The sequence below is a fragment of the Centroberyx gerrardi genome, chromosome 6 (assembly GCF_048128805.1).
Source record: "Centroberyx gerrardi isolate f3 chromosome 6, fCenGer3.hap1.cur.20231027, whole genome shotgun sequence".
NCBI classification, from domain to species: Eukaryota; Metazoa; Chordata; class Actinopteri; order Beryciformes; family Berycidae; genus Centroberyx; species Centroberyx gerrardi.
The window spans coordinates 29829465-29857171 of NC_136002.1; the positions used below are offsets into that span (position 1 = coordinate 29829465).

General features: G+C 41.9%; 1 protein-coding gene across 1 annotated transcript; it reads right to left on the reverse strand.

Annotated features, from left to right (window-relative positions):
* Positions 1–1218: 1218 nt before the first annotated feature.
* Positions 1219–27707, reverse strand: prx (periaxin). The gene is made up of 16 exons (XM_078283952.1): positions 27632–27707; positions 26858–26913; positions 22474–22581; positions 19910–20035; positions 18915–19074; positions 17883–18076; positions 17014–17258; positions 16036–16666; positions 11466–15969; positions 10302–11369; positions 10071–10238; positions 9018–10004; positions 8613–8837; positions 7587–8300; positions 4281–7478; positions 1219–3498 (listed from the first exon to the last, which is right to left on the reverse strand). The coding sequence occupies exons 1-16, from the start codon at positions 27705–27707 to the stop codon at positions 3212–3214; spliced, it is 12747 nt and encodes a 4248-aa protein (XP_078140078.1). The 3' UTR covers positions 1219–3211.

A 27707-nucleotide genomic window follows, 5' to 3' on the forward strand; every position in this document is an offset into this window, starting at 1 on the left:
GTGCTGTTCTTAACCTCATGTAGAATCCTCCAGAACACAGAATAGACCCAGGATTTTCTTTGTGACTAAGATGTTTAGGCCCAGTGAGAATAACCAGTCTCATTCACATACCCCATTCCTGTGATTTTGTATTTGCAGCTTGATCCATTAACAGAGAGTGCTGTTTTGACCTAATATGGAATCCAACAGCGTGTGCGCCTGAAATATTCTCGGACACTAAAATGATTAGGCCTAATGTTTAATGTGAGAATAAGAGCCCCCATTTAAAAATTTGTCATGATGACTGTAGATCCACTGTACTTCCTCATGATTTTATTTTTTTCCACATACAAGTAACCTAAGAGATAGCTGTATCTGAAGATGCATTGCCAAGTTGTTATCTGTGTTAATATAATATGTATGTTCTCTGTAGTTTTTCTTATGTAAACATTTCTCAGAGGCAGAGCTGCTCTGGAGGCAGAAACAATCTGATTGGTTGAGTTAAACCTCAGTGGGCGGAGCCAACGAACCACAGTCTTCCTGGCTAAGTAATATTAGCCTGAAGCCCAGTGAAAAAGACAAGAGGTAAGAGAGGAGGAAGCTAATATTATTAAGCCTAGTGCTCTGCTGCTAACTACTAAAAATGCAATCTAGCCATACTAAGTTATCTAGTTTAGCTAGTTAGCATATCTGACCTTCCAAGTTCAAACTAGCCATACTAGCTTATAGCTATCTAGGTAAGCTAGTTAGCTAGCTGCTGACCTTCCAACATCATAAATGCCATGGTCATGAAAGAATGGAAAAAGAAGTCATTGCCATTTCTATTTTTATTTAAATTTTGATGAGAGTTTCTTCTTTGCCATTCAGATTTGTCAATAAGCCAAGCTGCTCTCCAAAAAACTGTTTCTTTATCCAAATGAGATTATTTCTGCCTCCAAGAAACACTTCTATAACTAAAACTCCACTCTGCTTGATTTACATTATGGACAAGAGGATGCTGGGAGATTGGCCAAGTCTACTAGAAAAGGGCTTTAACATGGGCAGTAAAGGTAGGCTACATTTTTTCACGTAAGGATTTCAAAAATTTCAAAGTGAATTTAGGCTGATAGATGAAACTCAAATGGACCTACACTTTTTATAAATAAGGCTCACATGCCCATTCAGCCAGTGTGCAAAGTGAGAGAAAGGCACAATGAATAAACAAATACAAAACACCCATTTAATCCATTTTATGTGAATATTAATTTTTATTAATATAACATCTTAACCAACATTCTCTCCAATGCAGCTTTGACAAAACACTTGGCATTGAAACCCTTATATGCTGAAAGAAAAAAATATTTCAAAATCACATTGAGACCAGAAAGGTATAGGCTAGTGGTAAAAATCTCTCTCTATACACATAAATACTATTGAGTTTGTGTTATTTCGATATGTCTCTACTCTCCTCACCACTGTATATCTATTTCTCACCTGCAAAACAGGCTAAGTGTTAAAAGTTGTTAATGAAAACTTGTTCGACTGTGAGTGGATTGTCAGGACTTGTTCCATGCAGTTTAGCACACGTTTTTTATTCTATCTACCAACCTCGCCAAAACAGGAAAAAATTGAAAGGCTTTCATCCCAAAATGCTATATATCCATTTGAAAAAAAAGAGTTACCTGATGTTCATTGCTCAGTATTTAGAAAAACACAGATTGCATCCTGTAAAACTGTACTATTTTATAAGTAAAGGGCTCAAGGTAGTGAATAACTCAGTGGCATTCAACTGTGAGTTTTAATTTCACGCCAGTACCATATTTGTGAGAGCAGGTGTTACATTTCTCAAATGGTGGGTATCTCATTTTGGAACGAAACTCTTAACATGTCTCAGTGTAGATAAAATAAACAAAATAAAGATCTAAATGACACATCAGCTTTGCCCCAGAAGGTTTTGCTCCCTCATTTTAAAGCAATTTGTACTTTAAATGGAGGACTCATTTTCCAAAATAAGAGGATCAAGGCACTCTTCACTTTTAAACTGCCTTCATTAATCTGACACTGACCTATTTAACATGCAAAATTCCTTTAAAGTCTTGTAAAAAATATTAAACAGAGCGATGTCAGATTATCAAAGGCATTTTATTCCAAAAGGGAAAGGTGCCTTGGTCCTCTTGTTCTCGCTCTCTTCTGTCTTTAGAGGACATATTTTGTTAGATAATGGCTTTCGTATGAGATCAAGGCTCGCCACTCCTTAGCCAGTCTGTCATTGTAGCAGCCTTTATATGGCAGTGTAATTTATAGTGGGTTATATAACCACACTGTCAGAAAAAAAAGGTTCACCGTTCTACTGTTTTAAAGTCCCAGTGATAGTTGATACAACAGCGTACCTTTTTTTTCTGACAGCGCACAATAAAAATGGAAATATGAATGAGATTAGCAGCAGGGCGGCCTAGTGGTTAAAGACCAACCCATAAGGTCACACAGGTTCGATCCCCACAGCAGACGGTGTGTCCAGAGTGAGCAAGACGCTGAACCCCTTCCCAGCTAAATGCCTACAATGTAAAACTTAAGCGGAAAATGAAAATAGCTTATAAACTCAAAAAAAGCTCACACTTTTCCTTCAAGACAAACAAAATAGGACATCAGGTCAAAAAATATCATTATTTCTACTTCCTACTCTTGGTGAATATGAAAATAATTACATTTTTCATTGAAGGGATACTGCTTTAAAGAAGCAATTATATAAATGTATTTACAGAAATATTACTCTGGCGTGTACTGCAGTGGTTCAAAATGAATTGTTTTGAACGTATGACTCATAATAAAATCATGGTCAAATCGATGTTGCTGAATTAATATGAAAGTGATTGACGCATTTCAGCGCTTTTTGAGGAAAACATGAACAACAATAAATAAATCAATATAACATGTTTACATTCAGAGTGAAACCGGTAAAACCAAACAAAATCTGATAAATAATTAGGACTAAACTAACAAAACTTCGATAAACAGTAACAAAAAATAGTCACATTTAAAATGAAAAAGAAGTATATATTACTCTGTTGCTCTGATAATGACAATAATGATGGTTGATGAAATGTCATTGATTTTCATCACATTCATAGCTCACCTATTTAAATATAAAATAAAGAGCTAAATTTTCCTTTATAGACGTTTGCCACGGTGCAGAACACTGCAACCTCACCAAAGCAATTAAAAAAAAAACGGTTCAGCAACCGTTACAACATCCTCAGTAGTTGAAGTCCGACACCCGGTGAGTTGTCGTCGTGGTTGTCGTAGCGTCACCTGTCCGCGTTTCCGTGGTAACCACATGGTGGGTGGTTCTGGTGGTCTTGGTCACCATGGTGACGGTTCCTTCCTCGGCCAAGGAGACTTGCTGCTCCTCGGACACGTCCTGGGTGGTGAAGTCCATCCCCGAGGTGTGGAGGCAGAAGGATCCGGAGACCTCGGCCTCACCTCCCACCTCCCCCCTCCGCCGGGCCTGAGGAGAACCCTCCGGGGTTATCTGCAGGAAACCTGGGGGAGGGGAGGAGAGGAGAGGAGGAGAGGAAGAAGGAGGGGAGGAGAGGAGAGGAAGAGTGGACAGGAGAAAGGAGGGGAGGAGTGGAGAGGAAGAAGGAGGGGATGAGAGGAGGAGAGGGAGAGGAGTTGAGAGGAGAGAAATGGGGAGGAGAGGAGGGAACATGAAAGGAAGAAAGGTGAAGAAATCAGAGAAGAGGAGAGAATGAAATGAAGAGGGAAAGGAAACTTAGTCTGTTGTAGCAGAGACAAAACAGAAGTGATATATTAATAAACTTGAATAACGAAATTCTACCTCCTAATAATAATAAAAAAATATGTATTATTATATATAGCACTTAGCTACAAAAGAGTTTACAAAGTGCTTCACATAAAAAAAGAAGAAACAGCACAACATATGGAATGAAAATGAATAAAACAAAGGACCAGTGCATTACTGTACTTTCTACTGTGTAGATTATTGCTAGGTAGCAATAACTTTGTGTTATTTTTCACTGTGTTTCACTTTCAAAAGTGTTCATTTCAAAAAGGCTATATATCCATTTTGGAAAATGATTAGGTGAGGTTCATATTTGTTTATTGCTAAAATACATAGGATTTGGTGTATACATTTTCAAATTCATTTTGCCAAGCAAGGAATTAAGTTATCTCCCTTTAAAAAAATAGTGGAACGTGTTTGAATTGTATTCTGTTAATCACTTTGTAAGAGTAGGTATCCCTTTTTTTAAATAATGGATATCTAATTTTGGAGAGAATCTCCTCTCCTCCTCTGTCCTTACCTGTGGAGTGTGGCTTCAGGGTGAACTTGGGGACCTTGAACCAGGGGGAAGCCTCTCTCTCATCAGCCTCCAGCTCTCTGCTTTCGCTCTCTGCCTTGCCCCAAGCCTGGAGCTTCCCTGAGCTGAACTCCATGGTAAAACTAGCCGGGGACTCCGAACTGTCCCTGTCCAGCATCTCTGTCCTGGCATGAGATGACACCACATCCTTCCTGGGCTCCATCTCTGCCTCTTCTTCCTCTTCCTCCCCTCCTCCCTTCTTTTTACTGAAACCAGCAAAGGACATCTTGCCTGATTTGATCTTTAGCCCTCTGGCATCTCCCATGGCTGCTCTCGGTGATGAATCCTTCGCCAATTGTGCGCTCATTTCTGCGTCCTCCTCCCCTCCACCCATCTTGCCATATGGAGAGGTGAACTCCACCTTTGGAAGTTTGATTTTACCACTATATTTGCCTTTGTCGTCCTTTGATCCATTGTGGAGATTTGCATCTTTCTCACCGTTGAGACTGGAGCTCGAACCTTCGCTTTTGAGACTGACATCAAATGAGCCTGACTTGCTGGGAGAAAAGGAGACTTTGGGCATTTTCATCTTCCCACCCTTTGACTTCTCCTCTCCCTCCACCTCTCCTTCTGTGCTCACAGCAGCTCCTTTATCTTTGGAGCCTGACTTCCCAAAGGTTGGCTTCATTTTGATCTTGGGCATCTTTATTCTGACATCTTCTGTTTCAGCCTCAGCTGTTGCCTCTCCTTCTGGGATGCCTGTGGATGCAGCAGCCTGGTCTGTTTGAGGAGGATTTACCAGCACAAACACAGCTTTCTTTACTTTGGGCATCTTAGGGCCTTCATACCGAATTTCTGGCCCATAGATATCCATTCTTCCTTCAGGAGAGGAGATGGAGGGTAATGGGACACCAAATTTAGGGATTTTGATTTTCTTGCCCTTTCCTGCGATGGCATCTTCATCTTGTGATGCAATATCAAAGTCTATGTCTGGTATTGTGGGGCCTTTGATTTCCACATTGGGTAGCGAGAGGCCACTCTCTCCATCTGCTCCTAAGGACTCAGGCCCTGAGCCTTGTTTGGTCTTCAGACTAACAGTTGGTAATGTAACCTTTGGCACTGAGAGTTGAATACGATCTTTGCCTTCTGTCTGTCCATTGTGGGTTTCTCCCTGGGCTGAGATTAAGGGACCAGAGAATTCCACTTCAGGGGGGGAGATATTTGGTAATGCCGGACCGCTAACTTCAACTTCTGGCAGCTCAACGTTTCCTTTGCCATGTTTGGCTTTTTTGATTTTGAATCTACCGCTTATCCCTTCGTCCTCCTCTTTCCCAGGCTTTTTCACTTCTACTGTTGCATCTCCGCTGTTTTTCATTTTAGGCATTCCAATCTTGAATTTAGTTCCTTTTACTTTAGGCCCCTTTACTTTGCTGCTGGTTCCTGATGTGTTGAGATCCAAGTCAGGTAATTCGATCTTCTTTCTGTCCTTCTTCCCCTCTCCTCTGTGAAGACCTATGTCAAGCTCCAGGTCTCCTGCTGGACCTTCAATATCTATTGTTGGCATCTTTAGTTTCAAACCCTTGTGCTCTCCCTCAACATGCAAGCCAGTTTTCCCATGGGTCTCTGCTCCTTGTGTAGGTTTACCAACTCTCACATCAAGGTCCAGATCAGGTGATGTGACTTGTGGCACTTTAATCTTCCCCTCTGCCTCAGCACTGGGTAAGTTGATTCCTACCTCACCTGACTTCCCCTTTGGCAGTGATATATCCACCTTTGGAAGTTTGATGTCTGGTCCTTTGAATTTTCCTCCTGTGACCTCCATCTCTATATCAGGTACTTCAATGTCTCTAGTTTTACCTTTGGGAAGTGAAATGTCTACTTTTGGCATCTTGATATGTGGTGTTTTAAATTTGCCTCCCTCTCCTTTTATGTCAACTTCTGGACCTTCAATTTCTCCCGATTTCCTTGTGGGCAATGATATATCAACATGAGGCATCTTGATATGTGGCATCTTGATCTTTCCTCCCTCTGCCTCCACTCTCATATCTGGTGCATCAATATCTACTTTTCCCTTAGGGAGAGATATGTCAACATTTGGCATTTTAACATGAGGCATCTTGAACTTTCCCCCAGCTCCCTCAATCTCAACCTCTGGACCTTCAATCTTTCCAGATTTTCCTTTCGGTAGTGAAATATCCATTGAAGGCATTGTCATGTGTGGCATTTTAAATTTTCCTCCCTTAGCTTTTAGCTCCATCTCAGGCCCTTCAACCTCAGCCTTTCCTTTTGGTAGTGAAATGTCAACACTAGGCATTTTGACATGAGGCATCTTAAGCTTCTCTCCCACTCCTCCAAACTCTATGTCCATATCTGGCATGTCAATTTTGCCAGTTTTTGTTTTGGGAAGAGATATATCTATATCAGGCATTTTCATATGAGGCATTTTGAATTTCCCTCCACCTTCTCCCTCTATCTCCACTTCTGGACCTTCAATCTTTCCAGATTTTCCTTTGGGTAATGAAATATCAACTTTTGGCATTTTGATATCAGGCATTTTGAATTTGTGCCCCTCTCCCTCAACTTTTACACCCACATCTGGTGTATGAATCTCTCCAGTTTTTACTTTAGGCAGGGTTATGTCAATATTTGGCATTTTGACATGAGGCATCTTAAATTTCCCATCTCCTCCCTCAATGTCCACTTCTGGTGAGTTGATATTACCAAATCTTGCTTTGGGCAGTGCTATGTCCAGTGTTGGCATTGTAATCTGTGGTGACTTGAATTTCCCACCTTCTCCTTTGATTTCCATCTCTGGCCCTTCCACTTTTCCTTTGGGCAGAGATATGTCAAAATCAGGCATTTTCATATGAGGCATCTTAAATTTCCCACCTTCTCCCTCTATCTCCATTTCTGGTCCTTCAATCTTTCCAGGTTTTCCTTTAGGAAGAGAGATGTCAATGTTTGGCATCTTCATGTGAGGCATCTTGAACTTTCCTCCCTCGCCCTCAATCTCAACCTCGGGACCTTCAATCTTTCCTTTTGGTAGTGAAATGTCTACTGAGGGAATTGTCATGTGTGGCATTTTAAATTTCCCTCCCTCTAGCTCCAGTTCCGGCCCTTCAATTTTGCCAGATTTTCCTTTGGGTAGTGAAATGTCAATAGTAGGCATTTTTACATGAGGCATTTTGAATTTCCCTCCTCCTCCTCCCTCAAATTCTACCTCTGGGCCTTCAATTTTGCTAGATTTTCCTTTGGGCAGTGACATATCAATGGAGGGCATTGTAATCTGTGGCATCTTGAATTTTCCACCTTCCCCTTTGATCTCCATCTCTGGACCTTCAATCTTACCTTTGGGCAGAGATATGTCAACATCAGGCATTTTCATATGAGGCATTTTAAATTCCCCTCCCCCAGCTCCCTCTATTTCAACCTCTGGACCTTCAATCTTTCCCTTTGGCAGTGAAATATCTACTGAAGGCATGCTAAGGTGTGGCATCTTGAATTTTCCACCTTCGCGTTTGATGTTCATCTCTGGACCTTCAATCTCACCTTTGGGCAGAGATATGTCAACATGAGGCATTTTCATATGAGGCATTTTCATATGAGGCATTTTAAATTTCCCTCCCCCATCTCCCTCTATTTCAACCTCTGGACCTTCAATCTTTCCTTTTGGCAGTGAAATGTCAACTGAAGGCATGCCAAGGTGTGGCATCTTGAATTTTCCACCTTCTCCTTTGATCTCCATCGCTGGGCCTTCAGTCTTTCCCATCTTTCCTTTGGGTAGTGATATATCAATATCAGGCATTTTCATATGAGGCATTTTGAATTTCCCTCCTCCCTCTCCCTCCATTTCTATCTCTGGTGTGTCAATGCCTCCGATTTTTGCTTTAGGGAGAGAGATGTCGATGTTGGGCATTTTCATATGAGGCATCTTGAACTTTCCTTGCTCTCCTTCAATTTCAATCTCAGGACCTTCAATCTTTCCAGATTTTCCTTTGGGTAGTGAAATATCAACTTTTGGCATTTTAATACCAGGCATTTTGAATGTACCTCCCTCTCCCTCAAATTTTGCATCCACATCTGGTGTATCAATCTCTCCAGTTTTCATTTTAGGCAGGTTTATGTCAAAATGTGGCATTTTGACATGAGGCATCTTAAACTTTCCACCTCCCTCTCCCTCCATTTCAATGTCTGGTCCCTCAAATTTCTTTCCTTTAGGCAGAGATATGTCAACATTTGGCATTTTGATACCAGGCATTTTGAATTTGCCTCTGTCTCCCTCAACCTCTACATCCACATCTGGAATATGAACTTTTCCAGTTCTTACTTTAGGCAGGGTTATGTCAACATTGGGCATTTTGACATGTGGCATCTTAAACTTGCTACCTCCCTCCCCCTCTATTTCAACATCTGGTGCATTAAGATCTCCAGATTTTCCTTTGGGAAGGGAAAGGTCAATTGACGGCATTGTAATCTGTGGGATTTTGAATTTTCCTCCATCTCCTTTGAGTTCCACTTCGGGTCCTTCAATCTTTGCAGACTTTCCTTTTGGCAAGGATATATCCACATTGGGCATATTGATGTGAGGCATCTTGAACTTCCCCCCCTCTGCCTCAACTTCAATGTCACCTGTTTTTCCTTTAGGAAGTGACAAGTCAATGTCAGGCATTTTGATGTTGGGCATTTTGAATTTGCCTCCTCCCTCGATCTTTGCATCATGCTTTACTTTAGGCAGGGACACATCCAAGTCTATTTTGGGGACTGAAACATCAATAGTTGGCATTTTGGGGATTCTGAGGTTTCCCTCATAACCTCTGATATCAGCTTCTGAGACGTCCACTTCAGCCTTGGGGAGAAGAACCTCTGTTTCTGGTGTCTTAGCTGCTGGTAGTGACAGTTCAACAGAGGGCATCTTGACCTTGGCCTTAGCATCAAAATCACCACTTGGCCTGCCTATATCTCGCTCTTTAGAACCAAACCCTGGCATGGAAAACTTGGGCAATTTGATTGTGACATCAGGTGCATGGAAACCACCTTTCCCTTCCATGTCTCCTTCCAATTTGGCATCAACCTTTCCCTCTGGTAGTTGACCCTTTGGTGATGATATTTTAAACTTGGGGAATTTCACTTTGTATTTAGATTTATCCTCTGGGCCCTCAACTCTGATTTCTGGTTTAGGAATGTCAATTTTACCCTTCTTCACTTTAATGTCCACTTCAGGACAAGACACAGATATATCTGCATCCTTTTTAGATATTCCAAATGAGGGCATTTTGATTTTAGGCTTTTTCACCTTGACTTTAACTTTTCCATCCCCATCAAACTCTACCGATGGTGCCCTAATCTCACCTTCCACATGTGGTGGGCTGAGGGAAATGTCTCCCTTGGGGCCTTGTCCTCCTATCTCCAAATCACCGCTCTTGGACTTCCCACCAAACTTGGGTAGAGAGAACTTGGGGACTTTAAGGGAGACATCAGGCAAATCAAAGCTGCCCCCTGAGGAAGGTCTCCCTCCCTCTGCTTTCAGAAGCTCCACCTCCACATCATCCCCTTTAGGTTTGGTCAGGCCAAAGTCTAGATCCACCTTAGGAGCTGAGATGTCGACCGTCGGTAGTTTGACAGTGGGAAGTTTAATTGATCCACCTGCACCTTCTATGGCACCTGTCTCGATGTCTGCACCCTTAACTTTTACCTTGGGTGGTTTCACATCTCCTTTGAGGCTTAGGTCTGCATCAATATCACCTTTGGCTTTTGTACTAATTTTTGGCAAGGAGGGCATTTTAAGGTGGCCACCAGACATCTCAAAACGTCCTGATGCATCAGGACCACTGGTGTCCACTTTGAGGCTTTTGTCTTTGTGACCAGAGGGGAGGCTGAGGTCAAGGTCAAACTTGGGGACATTTATATCAAGAGTTGGCAGATGGAGCCCACCACCTTTTTTACCAGATGTGTCGACCTCCACTTCACCATGCCCCGCCATTTTGGAAAGTGAGACATCCATTTTAGGCATTTCAAATTTTCCACCTTTCGCCTCAGGGCCCTTGATGCTGACATTGACTTCTTTTGACTTTATTTTTGGTAGAGATATATCAACTTTGGGCACTTCAAACTTTCCTCCTTTTCCAGATGGTCCTTCAATATTGATATCTCCCTCCACTTTTCCTATGGGAAATGAAATATCAACCGTTGGCACCTCAATCTTTCCTCCTTTCATCTCTTGTCCTTCTATTTTGACATCACCTTCTGGAAGATTCACCTTTGGTAATGAAACATCAAATTTGGGCATTTTGAATTTTCCCCCTTTCCCCTCAGGGCCCTCAACATTTATGTCACCCCTAACCTTTCCTTTAGGAAGTGAAATGTCAATGGTTGGCATTTGGAATTTCCCTCCTTTAACATCAGGACCCTCTATGCTGACCTCTCCCTCTGGCGATTTCATTTTAGGCAGTGAAACGCCAAATGATGGCATATTGAACTTTCCACCTTTGACTTCAGGGCCTTCAATATCGACATCAACTCCCTTAGCTTTCACTTTAGGAAGAGAGATATCAATTGAAGGCCCTTCCAATTTGACATCACCCTCTGGTAGGTTCATCTTTGGAAGCGAAATGTCAAATTTGGGCATTTTGAATTTACCTCCTTTTCCCTCAGGACCCTCAATATTGAGATCACCTTCAACCTTTCCTTTGGGGAGTGAAAGGTCAATGTTTGGCATGTTGAATTTTCCTCCCTTAAGCTCAGGACCTTCAATATTGACCTCTGGTCCCTTAGCTTTCATTTTAGGAAGAGAGATATCAATTGAGGGCATATGGAACTTGCCTCCTTTGCCACTATGCCCTTCAATTTCAATTTCCCCTTCTGCTTTTCCTTTGGGGAGTGAAATATCAATGTCTGGCATCTCAATCTTCCCCCCCTTGATCTCTGGTCCTTCTACATTGAAATCACCCTCTGGAAGATTCACCTTTGGTAAGGAAATGTCAAATTTGGGCATCTTGAATTTTCCACCTTTCCCCTCAGGGCCCTCAACATTTATGCCACCCTCAACTTTTCCTTTGGGAAGTGAAATGTCAATGGTTGGCATGTTGAATTTTCCTCCTTTAACATCAGGACCCTCTATGCTGACTCCTCCCTCTGGAGATTTCATTTTAGGCAGTGAAACGTCAAGTGATGGCATAGTGAACTTTCCACCTTTGACTTCAGGTCCTTCAATATCGACATCGACTCCCTTAGCTTTTATTTTAGGAAGAGAGAGATCAATTGAAGGCATCTGAAACTTGCCTCCTTTACCTCCATGCCCCTCAATGTCAATATCTCCCTCTATCTTTCCTTTTGGAAGGGAAATATCAGTGGTTGGCATTTCAATCTTTCCTTTAATCTCTGGTCCTTCCAATTTGACATCACCCTCTGGTAGGTTCATCTTTGGAAGCGAAATGTCAAATTTGGGCATTTTGAATTTACCTCCTTTTCCCTCAGGACCCTCAATATTGAGATCACCTTCAACCTTTCCTTTGGGGAGTGAAAGGTCAATGTCTGGCATGTTGAATTTTCCTCCCTTAAGCTCAGGTCCTTCAATATTGACCTCTGGTCCCTTAGCTTTCATTTTAGGAAGAGAGATATCAATTGAGGGCATATGGAACTTGCCTCCTTTGCCACCATGTCTCTCAAATTCAATTTCCCCTTCTGCTTTTCCTTTGGGGAGTGAAATATCAATGTCTGGCATCTCGATCCTTCCCCCCTTGATCTCTGGTCCTTTTACTTTGAAATCACCCTCTGGAAGATTCACCTTTGGTAAGGAAATGTCAAATTTGGGCATCTTGAATTTTCCACCTTTCCCCTCAGGGCCCTCAACATTTATGCCACCCTCAACTTTTCCTTTGGGAAGTGAAATGTCAAAGGTTGGCATGTTGAATTTTCCTCCTTTAACATCAGGACCCTCTATGCTGACTCCTCCCTCTGGAGATTTCATTTTAGGCAGTGAAACGTCAAGTGATGGCATAGTGAACTTTCCACCTTTGACTTCAGGTCCTTCAACATCGATGTCAACTCCCTTAGCTTTCACTTTAGGCAGAGAGACATTAAATGAGGGCATTTGAAATTTGCCTCCTTTACCTCCATGCCCCTCAATGTCAATATCTCCCTCTACCTTTCCTTTTGGAAGGGAAATATCAGTGGTTGGCATTTCAATCTTTCCTTTGATCTCTGGTCCTTCCAATTTGACATCACCCTCTGGTAGGTTCATCTTTGGAAGCGAAATGTCAAATTTGGGCATTTTGAATTTACCTCCTTTTCCCTCAGGACCCTCAATATTGAGATCACCTTCAACCTTTCCTTTGGGGAGTGAAAGGTCAATGTTTGGCAGGTTGAATTTTCCTCCCTTAAGCTCAGGACCTTCAATATTGACCTCTGGTCCCTTAGCTTTCATTTTAGGAAGAGAGATATCAATTGAGGGCATATGGAACTTGCCTCCTTTGCCACTATGTCCTTCAATTTCAATTTCCCCTTCTGCTTTTCCTTTGGGGAGTGAAATATCAATGTCTGGCATCTCAATCTTTCCCCCCTTGATCTCTGGTCCTTTTACTTTGAAATCACCCTCTGGAAGATTCACCTTTGGTAATGAAATGTCAAATTTGGGCATCTTGAATTTTCCCCCTTTCCCCTCAGGGCCCTCAACATTTATGCCACCCTCAACTTTTCCTTTGGGAAGTGAAATGTCAATGGTTGGCATGTTGAATTTTCCTCCTTTAACATCAGGACCCTCTATGCTGACTCCTCCCTCTGGAGATTTCATTTTAGGCAGTGAAACGTCAAGTGATGGCATAGTGAACTTTCCACCTTTGACTTCAGGTCCTTCAATATCGACATCGACTCCCTTAGCTTTCACTTTAGGAAGAGAGAGATCAATTGAAGGCATCTGAAACTTGCCTCCTTTACCTCCATGCCCCTCAATGTCAATATCTCCCTCTATCTTTCCTTTTGGAAGTGACATGTCAATGGTTGGCATTTCAATCTTTCCTTTAATCTCTGGTCCTTCCAATTTGACATCACCCTCTGGTAGGTTCATCTTTGGAAGTGAAACATCAAATTTTGGCATTTTGAATTTTCCTGTTTTCCCTTCAGGGCCTTCAACATTTATGTCACCTTTGACTTTTCCTTTGGGAAGTGCAATATCAATGGTTGGCATCTCAAATTTCCCATCTTTTCCAGAGTGAACTTCAATATCAATGTCCCCCTCTGCTTTTCCTTTAGGAAGAGAGAGGTCAATTTTTGGCATCTCAAACTTCCCACCTTTAACTTCCGGTCCCTGAATCTTCACATCCCCTTCTGGGAATTTTACTTTGGGGAGGTTGATGTCTAGAGAGGGCATGCTGAATCTGCCTCCTTTTCCTTCACCTTCGACACTGATATCACCTACTAAATTTCCTTTAGGAGGCGAGATGTCAATTGTAGGCATTTTGATTTCCCCACCTTTGACTTCTGGTCCCTTAATACTGATGTCACCTCCCTTTGATTTCATTTTAGGGAGAGAAACATTGATTGAGGGCATGTGGAACTTTCCCCCTTTGCTTTTAGTTTGTATGTTTCCCTCCACTTTTCCTTTTGGAAGAGAGATATCAACCGATTGCCCCTCAAGGCTAACATCACCCTCAGGGATCTTCATCTTTGGTAAGGATACATCAAATGTTGGCATTTTAAACTTCCCTCCTTTTCCTGAAGGTCCTTCAATATCTAATTTACCCTCTGCTTTTCCTTTGGGCAGAGAAATATCAATTGTAGGACTGTGAATATCTAATGAGGGGATGGTGAATTTACCTCCCTTTCCACCTCCTCCATCGATATCAATATCTCCCTCTACTTTACCCTTGGGAAGTGAAACATCAATCGAAGGCATCTCAAGCTTTCCTCCTTTCAACTCAGGACCTTCAATGTCGATGTCACCTCCCTGTGATTTCATCTTTGGTGGTGACACGTCTAAAGAGGGCATCTGGAATTTTCCTCCTTTGGCTGCAGGACCTTTGATCTTCACTTCTCCCTCTGGCAGTTTCATTGCAGGAAGAGAGATGTCGAGAGATGGCATATTGAACTTTGCTCCTCCTTTAACATCAGGACCTTCAATATCAACCTCTCCCTCTTTGGATTTCATCTTTGGGAGAGTGATGTCAAAAGTGGGCAGCTTGAACTTGGCTCCTTTACCGCCACTACCCTGAAGATCCATGTCCCCTTCTAATTTTCCTTTGGGAAGTGAAAAGTCAATGGTTGGCAGTTCAATCTTTCCTCCTTTAGCCTCAGGGCCTTCAATCTTCACCTCTCCCTCAGGTAGCTTCATTTTTGGAAGAGAAATATTCAAATCCCCCTCTACTTCTCCTTGGGGAAGAGAAATATCAACTGTTGGCATCTTGATTTTTCCACTTTTGATTTCAGGTCCCTCTAAAGTGACCTCTCCCTCAGGTGACTTCATTTTAGGAAGACAGATATCATATGTGGGCATTTTAAACTTGCCTCCTTTTCCCCCAATGTCAACCTCACCCTTGGATTTACCCTTTGGAAGAGAAATATCTACTGATGGCACTTCAATTTCCCCTCCTTTAATCTCAGGGCCTTCTATGTCAACCTCAGCCCCAGATGTCCTTATCCTAGGGAGTCTGATGTCAAATGAGGGCATTTTGAACTTGCCTCCTTTTGTAGATGGTCCCTCTATTTCGATGTCCCCCTCTGTCTTTCCTTTTGGCACGGATATATCAATAGATGGCATCTGTATTTTACCTCCACCTTTCACCTCTGGCCCCTCTATGTCGAGATGACCCTCTGGTTGTTTCAGCTTTGGTAAAGAAACATCAAAGGTAGGCATTTTGAATTTGCCTCCCTTCCCAGCATGCCCCTCTACTTCAATGTCTCCTTCCATTTTGCCTCTGGGCAGGGAAATGTCAAGTGTGGGTGTTTCAAATTTACCACCTTTTACTTCGGGACCCTCAATGTCGACTTCCACCTCACCTGTCTTCATTTTAGGTAGTGAGATGTCAAATGTTGGCAATTTAAATTTTCCTCCTTTGCCTTCTTCGATATCAATCTCTCCTGCTTTGCCTTTGGGAAGAGTCAGGTCTACTTTGGGCAACTTGAAGCCCCCTTTGACTTCTGGTCCTTTAATATCTACTTCTCCCTCAGGTGACTTAATTTTGGGAAGAGATATATCAAAATCAGGCATTTTGAACTTCCCATCTCCACCAACATACTGCTCTATATCCATATCTCCACCCTGTGCTTTTATCTTTGGAAGTGAGATGTCAACAGAAGGTAGGCTGATTTTCCCTCCAGCTTCTGGACATTCAATATCCACATCAGGAGATCCCATCTTTGGTAAGGAGATGCCAAACTTTGGCATGGAGATATTGGGCCCCTTAAAAGGTGCGCCCTCCACCTCATCAGGAATTCTCCGTCCAGTGTCCAATTCCAAATCAACATCAGGTATAGAGATGTCAATGGCAGGCATTTTGATTGCCGTCTTCCCATCTGCTTCGTACTCTGGGAGTGAGATTTCCATGTCAGACTTTCCCTTCATTTTTGGCAAAGAGATATCAATAGATGGCATCTTAATAGATGCACCTGTCCCTGAGAGATCCATGCCCTCAACACTGCCCTCCATCTTTGGTTTGGTGATATGTGCTTTGGGGAGACCTATCTCACCCCCTCCCTTGATCTTTGCTTCAGGTGCTTTGATATGTCCTTCCATGCCTCCCTTCATGGTGGGAAGAGAAACGTCCACATCTACTTCAGGAGGTGTTATGTCAATATGTGGCATTTTCAGCCCTGTCTTCTCAGGTCCTTCAGCTTTTACCTTGATGTCACCATCTATCTCATCAGAATGGCGTGAGAGTCTAACTCTGGGTAGTTTCAACTTTGGCATTCTCAACTTTGCATCTCCTTTGCCTACATCTACATCTACTTTTCCCCCAGCTCCCTCTGCACCAACTCCTCCTTTGATGTCAATTTTAGGTGCTTTGATTTCTGCCTTTCCCTTCACAGTGGGCAAAGATGCCTCAGCTTTTCCTGAGGGAAGTGCAAACTCCACATCGGGTGCATTAAACTTAGCCCCTCCCCCCTCCACTTCCATGTCGCTGCCCTTATTACCAGACAAGCTGAACTCCACCGAGGGTGGCCGGAGTTTCACATCTGGTGGGTTCAACTCCACAGACCCAGACGCCGAGGCTGGGTCTGACTTTGTGTGCTTGGTCTTGGGAAAGGTGATTCCAAACTTGTGTCCTTTTACTTTGGTTTTCACTTTAGCTCCAGATACGTCAGGTGAAGAGATATCCACCTGTCCTTCAAGTTTTCCTGTTTCCACTTTTCCTCCTGTCGCTGCTCCAGTGTAACCCTTCATTTTCATTCCGGGGAACCTGGGAGAATAGGATGAGTGTATAGAAAGGGGAGGGAGAAGGAGAAAAAGACATTGTAATGCAGCCAAGATCCTAGGGAATAGCCAATAAAGAGTTATATTCCCAAATGCTGTATATTCATTTTGGAAAAAGAAAATCATAATTTGAAGTGTATCAATTCATAAATATAGATCCAGCCAGTAAAAGTATTATCCTTTTGTCAGTCTAGGACTTAGAATACCTATTCTTCAAAAAGTACCATACTTTGCTTACGTTTTTGGCTATCTCTCATTTTGTCAGTGCAGGTGTCGTCTATAATGCATTCAAACATGAAAAGCAAACACAAAAAGAGCTTGAACACGGCTCACCTGATCCTCCTCTTTTTCTTCCCCAAGGCTGCTGCTCCTCCAGCTTCCTCTGCTGCAGCCTTCGCACTCCTCCTCTGTTTGAATTTGGGGAGAGAAAACTCCACATCCACATCACTCATTTCCAGCCTGGGGGGAGTTCCCTCTATCACCAGCTCCTCTCTACCCTTCTTCTCTTTCAGCCTCTTCAGACCGAAACGACCACCCCTCTTCTTCTTGACCTTGAACGGCTTGGTGCTCTTGACACTCTGAAACATACACACACAGGTATGAGTGATAGGAAGGTCATAGTCACTAATATTTAAAGGCCCACAATTGCGGTATGGTACAACCTGTTGAGTTGCTGGCTATATTTATATAATGATTTATTCGATTTTTTTCCCTCAATCTAATATTCAACTATTTATACAAGGACTGAAAGTGTATGAGCTAAGAATGTGTTTTAAATCAACTTTGAGGTTCTAGAAGATTTGACTTATAATACTAATAAACTTTGTTTGTACACAGTTTTCAAAACAAAGCTAGAAAATGCTTTACATAGTCAAGTAAGTGCAGAATCATTATAGCAGAAATAGCATGAACTTAATTCACAAAAGCAATTACACAAAAAAAAAGTTTAAGATAGGGATAGGAGAGAGAGAGAGGGGAGAGCGTTCTAGGATCCAGAATAAAATATATGGTACATAGCTCATAAAATAACAAATAACACATAAGAGGAATAAAACAGGAAATTATGCAAAAGCCTGTTCATGAAAGTAAGTTTTGAGGAGAGATTTAAAAGGTCATACAGATTTGGCTAGCCTTTGTTTTTTGGGCAGGGCATTCCAAAGCCTAGGTGCCAGATTATATTTATATATATTTATACTTGATACCATTTTGGCCATCTTGGCTTTGGGTCCTTTGAGCTCCAGGCTGGGGGCTCCAGGGCGTATGATGATCTCTCCGCCCGGGACAGTCCTCTTCAGCAGGAAGCTGACCTTATACGGCTCTGCACACTGCAGGATCTTCAGAGCGTCTTCGTACTTCACATTGTCAAAGTAGACCTTGGCACTCAGCAGCTGGTCACCTGCAGAGAGGGCATTATGACTGAATGTGTCAGCCGGTGTGTTTATACTGTTGTGTTTATACTGTGTTTAGACACCTAACCCCGACCTCCTCTAACCGCCCCTGAGCTCTGACTCCTGTGTGTATGCATGCATTCATACACAAACGAACAGTAGCTGTCAAAAGTCCACGCATTCTTTCAAATGTTCTAGTTTTTATTGCATTGAGGCCTTCAATGAAAACCCATTAAATCAGATTTTTTTCCCACTTTCATTTGGAAATAGTGTCCAGGAAAATCAAGGTAAAAGCAATAGGATACTCATTTCTAACAATGCACACAGACACATATATGATATATCAAGCCAATACTTTTTATTAAAAATCAGATCCCGGCCAGTCATTGTCGTCCAACTTTCCTTTTTATATTCAACAACTTCAGGACTAGCAGTCTGTAAAACCTTCACTGAAACCTGCCACGCCTTGCCTTAAGGAGCTGCGAACCAATTAATGGAATTTTTTTGTTTATTATTATTATTATTATTATTTATTAGTCATATGATGGTGTAAATGGTGTTTCCGAGGTTTTTCCACCCTGACAAGAATACAATTCTGAGGAAATTATTTTTTTAGCATCGATACAATAACGCCAGTATTGGTCTTTCAAAACCCATATCAGTCGAACCCTAACAGCACACACACAGAGATACACACACACACACAAGCACTGGCCTCGATGTGCTTCTTCTGTCTTTATTTTAGCTCTTAGTTTTTATCTGTATTTGTGTTCTTTGCAAAGCAGTTGGTGATGAGCCTGTTCAGTAGAAGTGCTCCCTAAATGAAATTGTCTTGGCTTGAGTTACCTTCCTGCAGACTGAGGTGCTTGGCAGCGGGGGAATCTTTGAGGACGTCCTTAATGAAGATTCCTCTCTCCCCTCCACCCGTCACGCTGTAGCCGCTGGCTCCAGCCTCCGCCTCGGTCTCCACCACTATCTCCACAGGCTCACAGGCCTCCTCTGCCGTCTGACACACACACACACACACACACACACACACACAGAGTCAAATATCTCCTCGAAACCGGGTGGTAATAGTAGCAATAGCCACTAAGAAGAAGACATTTGCGCAGTTGGATTTTAAAGTTTGCAAAATTCCTATTAATGCCATTTGGTGCTGCCAATGCCAAAGTTGTGCAGTGCAGCTTTTAGCACAAAGTAATGCGTCAGATGAAGAAGAACACACTGCTACTGTGCTATTTCCTTTGCTGGGTAGATTCAAGAATAGTTTACAATGCAGCTGAGCAATCACACTAATGTTTTCTATCTTGTTTGCCTTCCTTTAATGAATGCACGGCCCGAAATTTATAGCGACTTGTCACTTCACACTTTACATTCACATCCGTTTGATCCATTAAGCTGTCATGGAGGAAAGGTCATTCTATTCTTGAATTACATCCACTTTTCCACTGATTGACCAACTCGCATATCTTACAAAGTCACCGCACAAAGGGAAAAAAGAACTGTGGTCTTTGTCAGCCATGGAATGACTCTGTGGTTAAGTGTATCTCTACCCATCCCTTTACCATTAGTGATATGAGGTAAATAAAAAGGTGGGTAAAATATGACCTCCAGTAGGTGATCATCATAAGACAAACAACCACCAGTACAAACAAAAATAAATTATACTTTCAGAACAGAATTCATTTATGCTTTTTTTTCCACTTCCAAAGACCCTATCCTCATGTAACTTACATCAGTTTGTTAGTATTTAATATGATGTGTATTATGAATTTACATCCTAAAGATTTATGCCTCACAAGGCAGATAACTGGTTTCATGTGGGAGTATCCTCTGCTCACCCCTGTCTGCTCCTCTGTGGATGAGTCCATCTCTGGCTGGGCCAGTTGGCAGGTCGACTCTCTCAGATGGCTTCTCTTCTGACTCAGCACCTGCTTCAGCTCCGCATGGAGCTTCTCCTTCTGCACCTGCACAACACAGGCAACACACAGCGAGATGATCCACTCTGTAGGCGGATGTCATGATGCAAAATGATAGAAATTCAACTAAAATGTAACTTTTTATCTGAAATGTGCTGTGTTTGATTGCTATAACCAAATTCTTTATTTGGGTTTATTATCCTTTAAAGGTGTGCAATTGATACTGTTGCAACTGCTACTGTAACAACTTCCCGTTAATGTAAATTATCCATTAATGTAATGTAATAACAATTTACAGTTAAGAGTGTGATAATCCTGTGAACGTCATACATTTCCCATTGTTATAAAGGTTACCTGCCATTAGTATAATAACTTGTTTCCTGTTAACGTAATAATTATTACATTAGAGAGAAGGTTGAAATCTTCACTATTCAAACATATAACTGAACTAGTCAATATTCAATCTACCAGTGCACCCACTCACAAATTTAGTTAACATGTATGGAAGCTTACATTTCAAAATGTTTAACCTTCCTGTTAATGCAATAAAACCAAATAATGTAATAATTATAACAGTGAAAGTTACTACATTAATGGTCGGTTTTTACATTTATGGGACATAACGTTAACAGGATTATTACACTATTAACTGCAAATTGTTATTACATTAATGGAACATTACATTAATGGGAAGTTACTACATTAACAGTTGTAACACATATTTTGAATTGTAGTTTTTCTGAATTGTGGTATTTTTTCCTTGCCAAACGAAAACACATTTAAGCATTTGTCCTTCCAATAACCAGCCATCCTCAAAACAGCAACACTGTTAGCAACATTGTCATTCCTCATTGAAACCAGTGGGTGGGACTAGCTTGCGGCGACCACTGTTAGAGGAATGCTGAAAGTGCTAACATGCGACTTTTCGGTCCATGAATGCGGGCTGAAGTGTTTACTGCAGGTCTGAGTCCGGCACCTGTGCGTGGTTTCAGATCTGCCGCGGTCAGATGTTTTTTGTTATCGACCTTGCGTCCAGCTGCCAGCGGTCACCTGCTGCCGGCTGAAAAGACCAGGCATCTCTGCTGAGCTGGGAGAAATGAATGGCTGTTTATGTGTGTGTGTGTGTGTTTTGGGGGGGTGGGAGGTGGGGTGGGGTGGATGACCTCAGCAGATCAGGCCCGGACTATTGTGATCCGGTCTGTATGGGCCTGGTGGCTGGCAGGGTCACATGGTCAATCAATGCTGTATTTCTCAGTCCAAATATATTCGAATAACAATGTTGCTCATAAAAATTTCAACGTTATACATTATGTTCCAGTCTGTATGTGTCTGGTGCTTCCAGGGTCATGAGGTCAATATCCGTGGTGCTTTCCTCTATCTAAATATATCCAAATCACAACACAGATTCACACGGATCATCCAGGTACTTGAGGTAGAGCTAACTAACCAGTGATGCTGCCAGTCTCTCTTCACCCCTGTTATCATTACAAGTTATTAACTCTTATTTATTTTACACTGTAGACAGCACAGACAGTCATCGTCGCTGTTGGGTGAAAACCTTGTGTCTCCAAAATATCAACTTTTCAGGATTTAAGAAAAGCAGCCTTGTTTTTTGCTTGTCCACCATGCATTTCTGAACATTTTCGCATGATGGCGGACTCGATGAAGCGAGGGAGTAAACTTGTTAAACTAGTAAACTTGCTACCTCCCTCTTCACTTGTCATTGTGGGACATGTGACCTTCAGCGGGAGAAAGATCTGTCAAAGTGAGACTATGGTAACCAGTGAGACTTTTCTGCAGGTATGGTTAGCTTAGCTATTAGCCTTTATGCATGGTGCTTTGCAATGTTTGTCCTTGGCTGGCCTCCGTAGTGCAGTGGGCGAGTGTCTTTGCTGTGAGTTTCTTTAAAATTTTTTACAAGGTTTTCACATGACAACAGCGATATGTAAACTGTCGCATGGCTAACATCATGACAGCCTAACAAAAAGGCAAAACAGATGTAGCCGGGGACAAGTGTGCACCTCGCAAGGGTGTTTTTATTTCTTGTTACTGTTCAGCTTAGCTCTGCCTCTCTGTTTTGATTTATAGCTCACATAAATTTCAGAATTACTTTAATAGGCCTATCACCGAATATTAACTGTTCTATATCAAGAACAGCAGTCACCTCAGCGTTGTTCTTCCACTCTTAAAAGGATAACTTGACTTTTGGAACTTTATTCTTTATTTTTTTCTTCACTTGTCACTTTTGAAAGTTTCTGTGTGCATCACCAGCATATTTCTAAACACCTTTTTTGAGACACCCTGTCATCACGCATGTACAGTTTGTTTGAATGTGTTTGTCAATGTAGGCATACTGTTTATGCTCTTACGTGTGTGTGCTTTCAGTATGCATGAATGTTTGTGTACGCGTCTGTATTCATCTGTATGTGCTGTATGCTTCTTGTTGTGTATAGGTGTGTGTGTGTGTGTGTGTGTGTGTGTCTCACCACTCGCTCGGGGCTCTCCTGTTCGTCTGCGGAGCCGCTGTGGTGGGGGTTGCTGTGCGGGGCGGAGGGGGGTCTGTCAGAGGGGGGCGACCGCCTCTTGTCTTTTACCTGTCCACACAGGAGTGGGGACATTCAGCAGGTGAGACAGAGCTTCAGCCAGGGTGTGTGATGTCCTGAGCACAAGGTGAGGCACCAGCCTGGAGCTCAGCCTGGGACTTTTGATGTTTTAGCTATATAAACATTTCTCAGAGGCAGAAATAATCTCATTGGTTGAGATAAAGCTCAGTGGGCGGAGCCAAAGAACCACAGTTTTTCAGAGCGCAAGTTAGCTAACTGTAAATGTGAATGGCAAAGGAAAATATAAATAAAATACAAAATCTAGATTATAAATAAAAAATATAAATGCTAATGACTTATTTTTTTAATTCATTCATGACCATGACATTCATTCATCATGGCAGCTAGCTAACTAGCTTACCTATATAGCTATAGGCTAGTATGACTAGTTTGAACGGGAGTGTGTTTATGTTCCCTCAGCCCTATCCCAACTTACCTTCTGACAGCCTTGACCGCAAGCTTGCTCTACCCCTAACCTCAGTGACCTCATGCCTCAACCCGACCACCTCATCTGCCCTGGAACCCCTAACCTCAACCATACGAGCTCCTTGCCTAAACACACAGGGCTGAGGGAACATAGGGATGACCCCGTTTGACCTTGGAATGTCAGCTAGCTAACTAGCTAACCTAGATAAGTTAGTATGGATGGATTGTATCTTTCCAGTTGTTAGCAAATGTGCTAGGCTTCATAATATTAGCTTCCTCCTCTCTTACCTCTTGCCTATCTCATCCAATGAGATTATTTCTGCCTCCAGAGGAACTGACTTCAAGAAATGTTTGCATAAAACTGCAGCCTGCATTTTAATGTCAGACTGGCACTTAACTCCCAGCTGCTCCACTGGAGCTGCTCAGTAGCTTGAATATGTTTGACAGCGTGAGTATGAAGCTCATTCAGTCTCCCCTGGATAAATAAAGGTTACAAAAGGCTGTAGAAGCTGTGGGTTTAGCTGCACTCTGAGCCGCTCTGACAGCAGACTAGCGGCTCAGCTCTTCCTTCCCTGAGTGGACCTGGTCATCACTCCACCTGGAAAAAACTAGTGTTACCCCTTACCCTTGTGTCATCAAAGACCACAACACTGAACTTTTGACAACCTTTAAATACCTGGGCAACATACCTTGACAATAAACTGAACTTCTATGAGAACACAGGCAGTTTGTAAAAAATGATAACGGTTATTTTCTCTGAGGAAGCTAAACTCGTTTAATGTCTGCAGATGACTGACGGTCCTGTTTTCTAAATCTATGATTGATTCTAACTTTGTGTGTAACTGTAGTTTGGTAACCTGTCGTCCCACTGGAGCGAGTTTTTCAAGAGCTGCAAGGAAAGCTACAGCAGGTCTAGTCCCATGCCCATCTGAATATGAACTTCTACAAGCTGAAGCTCCTGGCTACCTGGTTATTACTTTTCTCTGACTATTGATCGGCTATGTCTCTATTGTTTTTATTATAGTTTTTTGTTGTTGCTGCTGTTGCCTTTGATTTTATGCATGCTGTGGCTAGCGATTGTGTCTGTTTCATTCACCTGGCTGTAAAAAGAATTTCCCCTTTGGGATATTAAAGTTGAATTGAACAGGACTCAGGTCCTCTCCCTCCTGCCTTCCTGCTTCATGAATACTTCATGTCCCCCTCTACACCCCCCCCAACCCCCCCCCCCCCACACACACACACACACACCCCACCCCTGCCCTTCCCATATCTTCTTCCTTGACTTGTTTCACAAACTCTTACATAATACTCTTCACAAACTTAATCTTGTAATTCTAAAAATCTCGTCTGACCTTTTATTTTCTTTCTTAGCACTTCTCCTTTGTCTACATGATCATCCTAGGGTCACAAGAATATTTTTTACCTATTCACCTATTGTCAGGGCGCTATGACCTCTGACCCTTGTGCTGCTTCCCACTGAGCAATTTCACGTTGATTAGCTGTTTAAAAGATGTCTAAATAGTTATAGACATCTAGGCTAAAATGAGGCGACATCAGGTTTAAAAGTGAAAGCTTAGTAGACACTACATGTTAGACTATGTCTTCTGGTAAATGACAAAAATAAAGTATTATCTTGTACATATGGACTTCTCTGGTGCATATTTATGATATCTACAGCTGTTTATGTATTGTTTAAATATATAATGCTTGGTCTAAAACTGGGCTACATTGTCAAACAAGACCCTGAGTTATATGAGAGCTGAAGCAGAGACGCAGTGTTGAAATCACGTCATGTTTGTGACCTGCTAAATTCCTAAAATGTAATATAAATTATCGCTACAATTATTTATGTTTTTTGCTGTTTCATAACACAGATAAAATCATTCAGAGCTCATGTGTGCTTTGCATGGCTGCAGCTCAGCAATGCAGAACAGCAGTGATAAATCCTACCTGTTGTCATGTGACTAGAGACCCAAATGCACTGGGAGTGAAAACCGACTCGCAGACTTGAAGCGTCAGCAGCACCTGCATGTCACCACAGCATGGGTGACTTTACTATCCATCATATTTTCTGCTCCCTGCTCTGCTGTACGGTGTGGCTCATATATTTACAGCTAGTAGACCGTCTAGACTGTATAGTATTTCGATTTTGTCCATACATCTGATCAACTGAATGCTATTAGTTTACTGTGAGTACCCGCTTAGTTTACAGTCAAATATTGATGGAGCTTTTGGATTTTGTTAATTAGCTTTGCCTCATCAAGATAGATATAATTTTATTCATCATCAATATTTTTCATCGATGCACACTAAAATGCGATTGTAATGCGTTTTAGACAATAATGTGAGTATTGCATGTAAACACCACACTCTGATTATGTTAGTGCCATTATACTCTGCACTAGTATGCAGTAATGCTAGTCGGAGTTAACCATAATCACAGTAAGACAGACTTGGACTATTGGTAATAGTTTAGATTATTATGCACATGTAAAAACAGGATCAATAAGATGATCAGAAAGGCTGGCTCAGTGATTGGCCTTACCCCAGACTCACTTGAGGTCACTGTAGAAAAGAGAACAAGGGCCAAACTAAAAACGGTTCTGTATTTTGAAGGCCATCCATTACACTGTTTTTAACGGACTCAGAAGCTCCTTCAGTGAGCGACTAGTGATGCCTCAGAGCTCTGCTGAACGACTCAGAAGGTCTTTTGTTCAGCAGCGGTCAGATTTTTTAATGAACACTTTTAGATGTGGTCTACTCTAGATCTATAGCACCTTTCAGCTGTTAATCATGTCTCAAATGGCTTTTTATGGTGTTATTTATTTGTTGTGTAGCCTACTGTGAATGCATCTAGATCCATAGCACCTTTCAGCTGTTAATTGTGTCTCAAATGGCTTTTTACGGTGTTACTTATTTGTTGTGTACTGTGAATGCAATGTCTATATTGTTTGTTGTCTGTATGAGTTGATTTGGTGGCAAATGAGTTTCCCCACTGGGGATTAATAAAGCTGTCTAATCTAATCTAAACGTAGCCCATGTCTTGTTTTCCTGTGGCCAACTTCTAAAGACAAGTAACCTCATGAAAAAACATCCGTTCTGGTCCTCTGTTGAACCAGGTTCAGAGCCGACACATCACTGGTTTGACCTGCCACTTAATGCTTCCAGTGTGTATCGGGGTCTTGAAAACATTCGGTGCGTTTCAAAACACACCTGAAACTTCCAGTGCATTCCCCCCTTCAGCCCAAACCAGGTGAAATACACACAGGTAAGATGCATGCAGCAGAACACTGGAGCAAGAAGCTAGAAGGATTTAGTATCCTGCTTATGATCCTCTTATTAAGTTAGGTACACAAACTAAAAATAATACACAACTCTCTTTATAGAGTGTCATATGTAATAATACACTTCAGTTAAACTGATTAGATTAAAGCAGCTTAAGGTCCTCGATGAAGCAATTCGTTGTGCAGCACAACTGTCAACACTCATTTCAGTCATCAAACCACAATCACATAAAAGAAGCACTCCACTGAGCTGAAGTGCCTGCTGGGTAATACTGCATCAGAGCTAAAGCGCTGTGTTTCATTAGAGTGTGAAGGCCAGACAGTGTGGTGCATTTAAAGGGGATTGAAAACATAACAAGATAATTTTTTAATCTTGCTTCTGATGTAATGTGTGGTCATGGTTTGTCATCTTAACATTTTTAAAGGCCTCTAATGTTTCATGTTTTACGTTTCACCTGCCCACTTTGTGTTGCAGTTCTACTCTCTAAATAATAACAGTATGGGTAGTATTAGTGTTAGCATTAGTATTAATATAAATTATTATTTTGTTTACTCACGGTTGGTTCTCTGGTCTGGCTGAAAACATGGCTGTCCTCTTGGTCTCTGTCAGAGTCTGTAACAGAAAAAAAAAAAACGTATTCTGATTATTATAATGACTTGGTTGTTAATTCACTTTCAGTTCAATTAAATTGCGACTCCAATAATGGAAACTTTCATCATACACTGGATATAAGAGCCTTCTCTGGCAGATTTATTTAGAAAGAACAGCAATGAAAATCCATTTCCTGAACTGGCTGAACCAGATTAACCCTGCAGATAGAGCACAACACCAAGGATTCAATTAAACTAAGGTCTGTCCATAAATAACCTCCAATACAAAAGGAAAAGCATAGAAAAAGAACTGAAATGGCAGATGCTACTCCAACCTTGCCCCTTGATGGGTTAGTTTGTTTTTAAGGAGTGGACAGTCCACTTCCCTCCATCCATCCATTTGTTCAAAATCATGCATATCACTACTGCTTTCATACAAAATTACAGCGATTGGCCCAAGGGGGGCGCTACATTGTTTATTTGTTTGTTCATTTGTTCTTTTCCGTGTCTGTGTTACCTGTGATATCTCAGATCTGATTTTGGCATAACTTAGGGAAATGATGCATCTCACCACTGCGTTTCCAGCATTTTCAAAATTAATCAGAAAAAGGTGACATATTTATTACTGATTTGTTACATTCAAGGGGTCGACATGTTTACTGTAGCCTTGCTTCTTTATGGAGACAGTTGAAAGGCTGAGGTGAAGGTGGAGAAGGTTCTGGCAGGATTTGATCCCAGACCAGTAAGGGAAGATGTGGATCTGGAGGCATGCTTCTTCACCACACGGCCTCTGGACGCACACCAGTCGTATGCCAT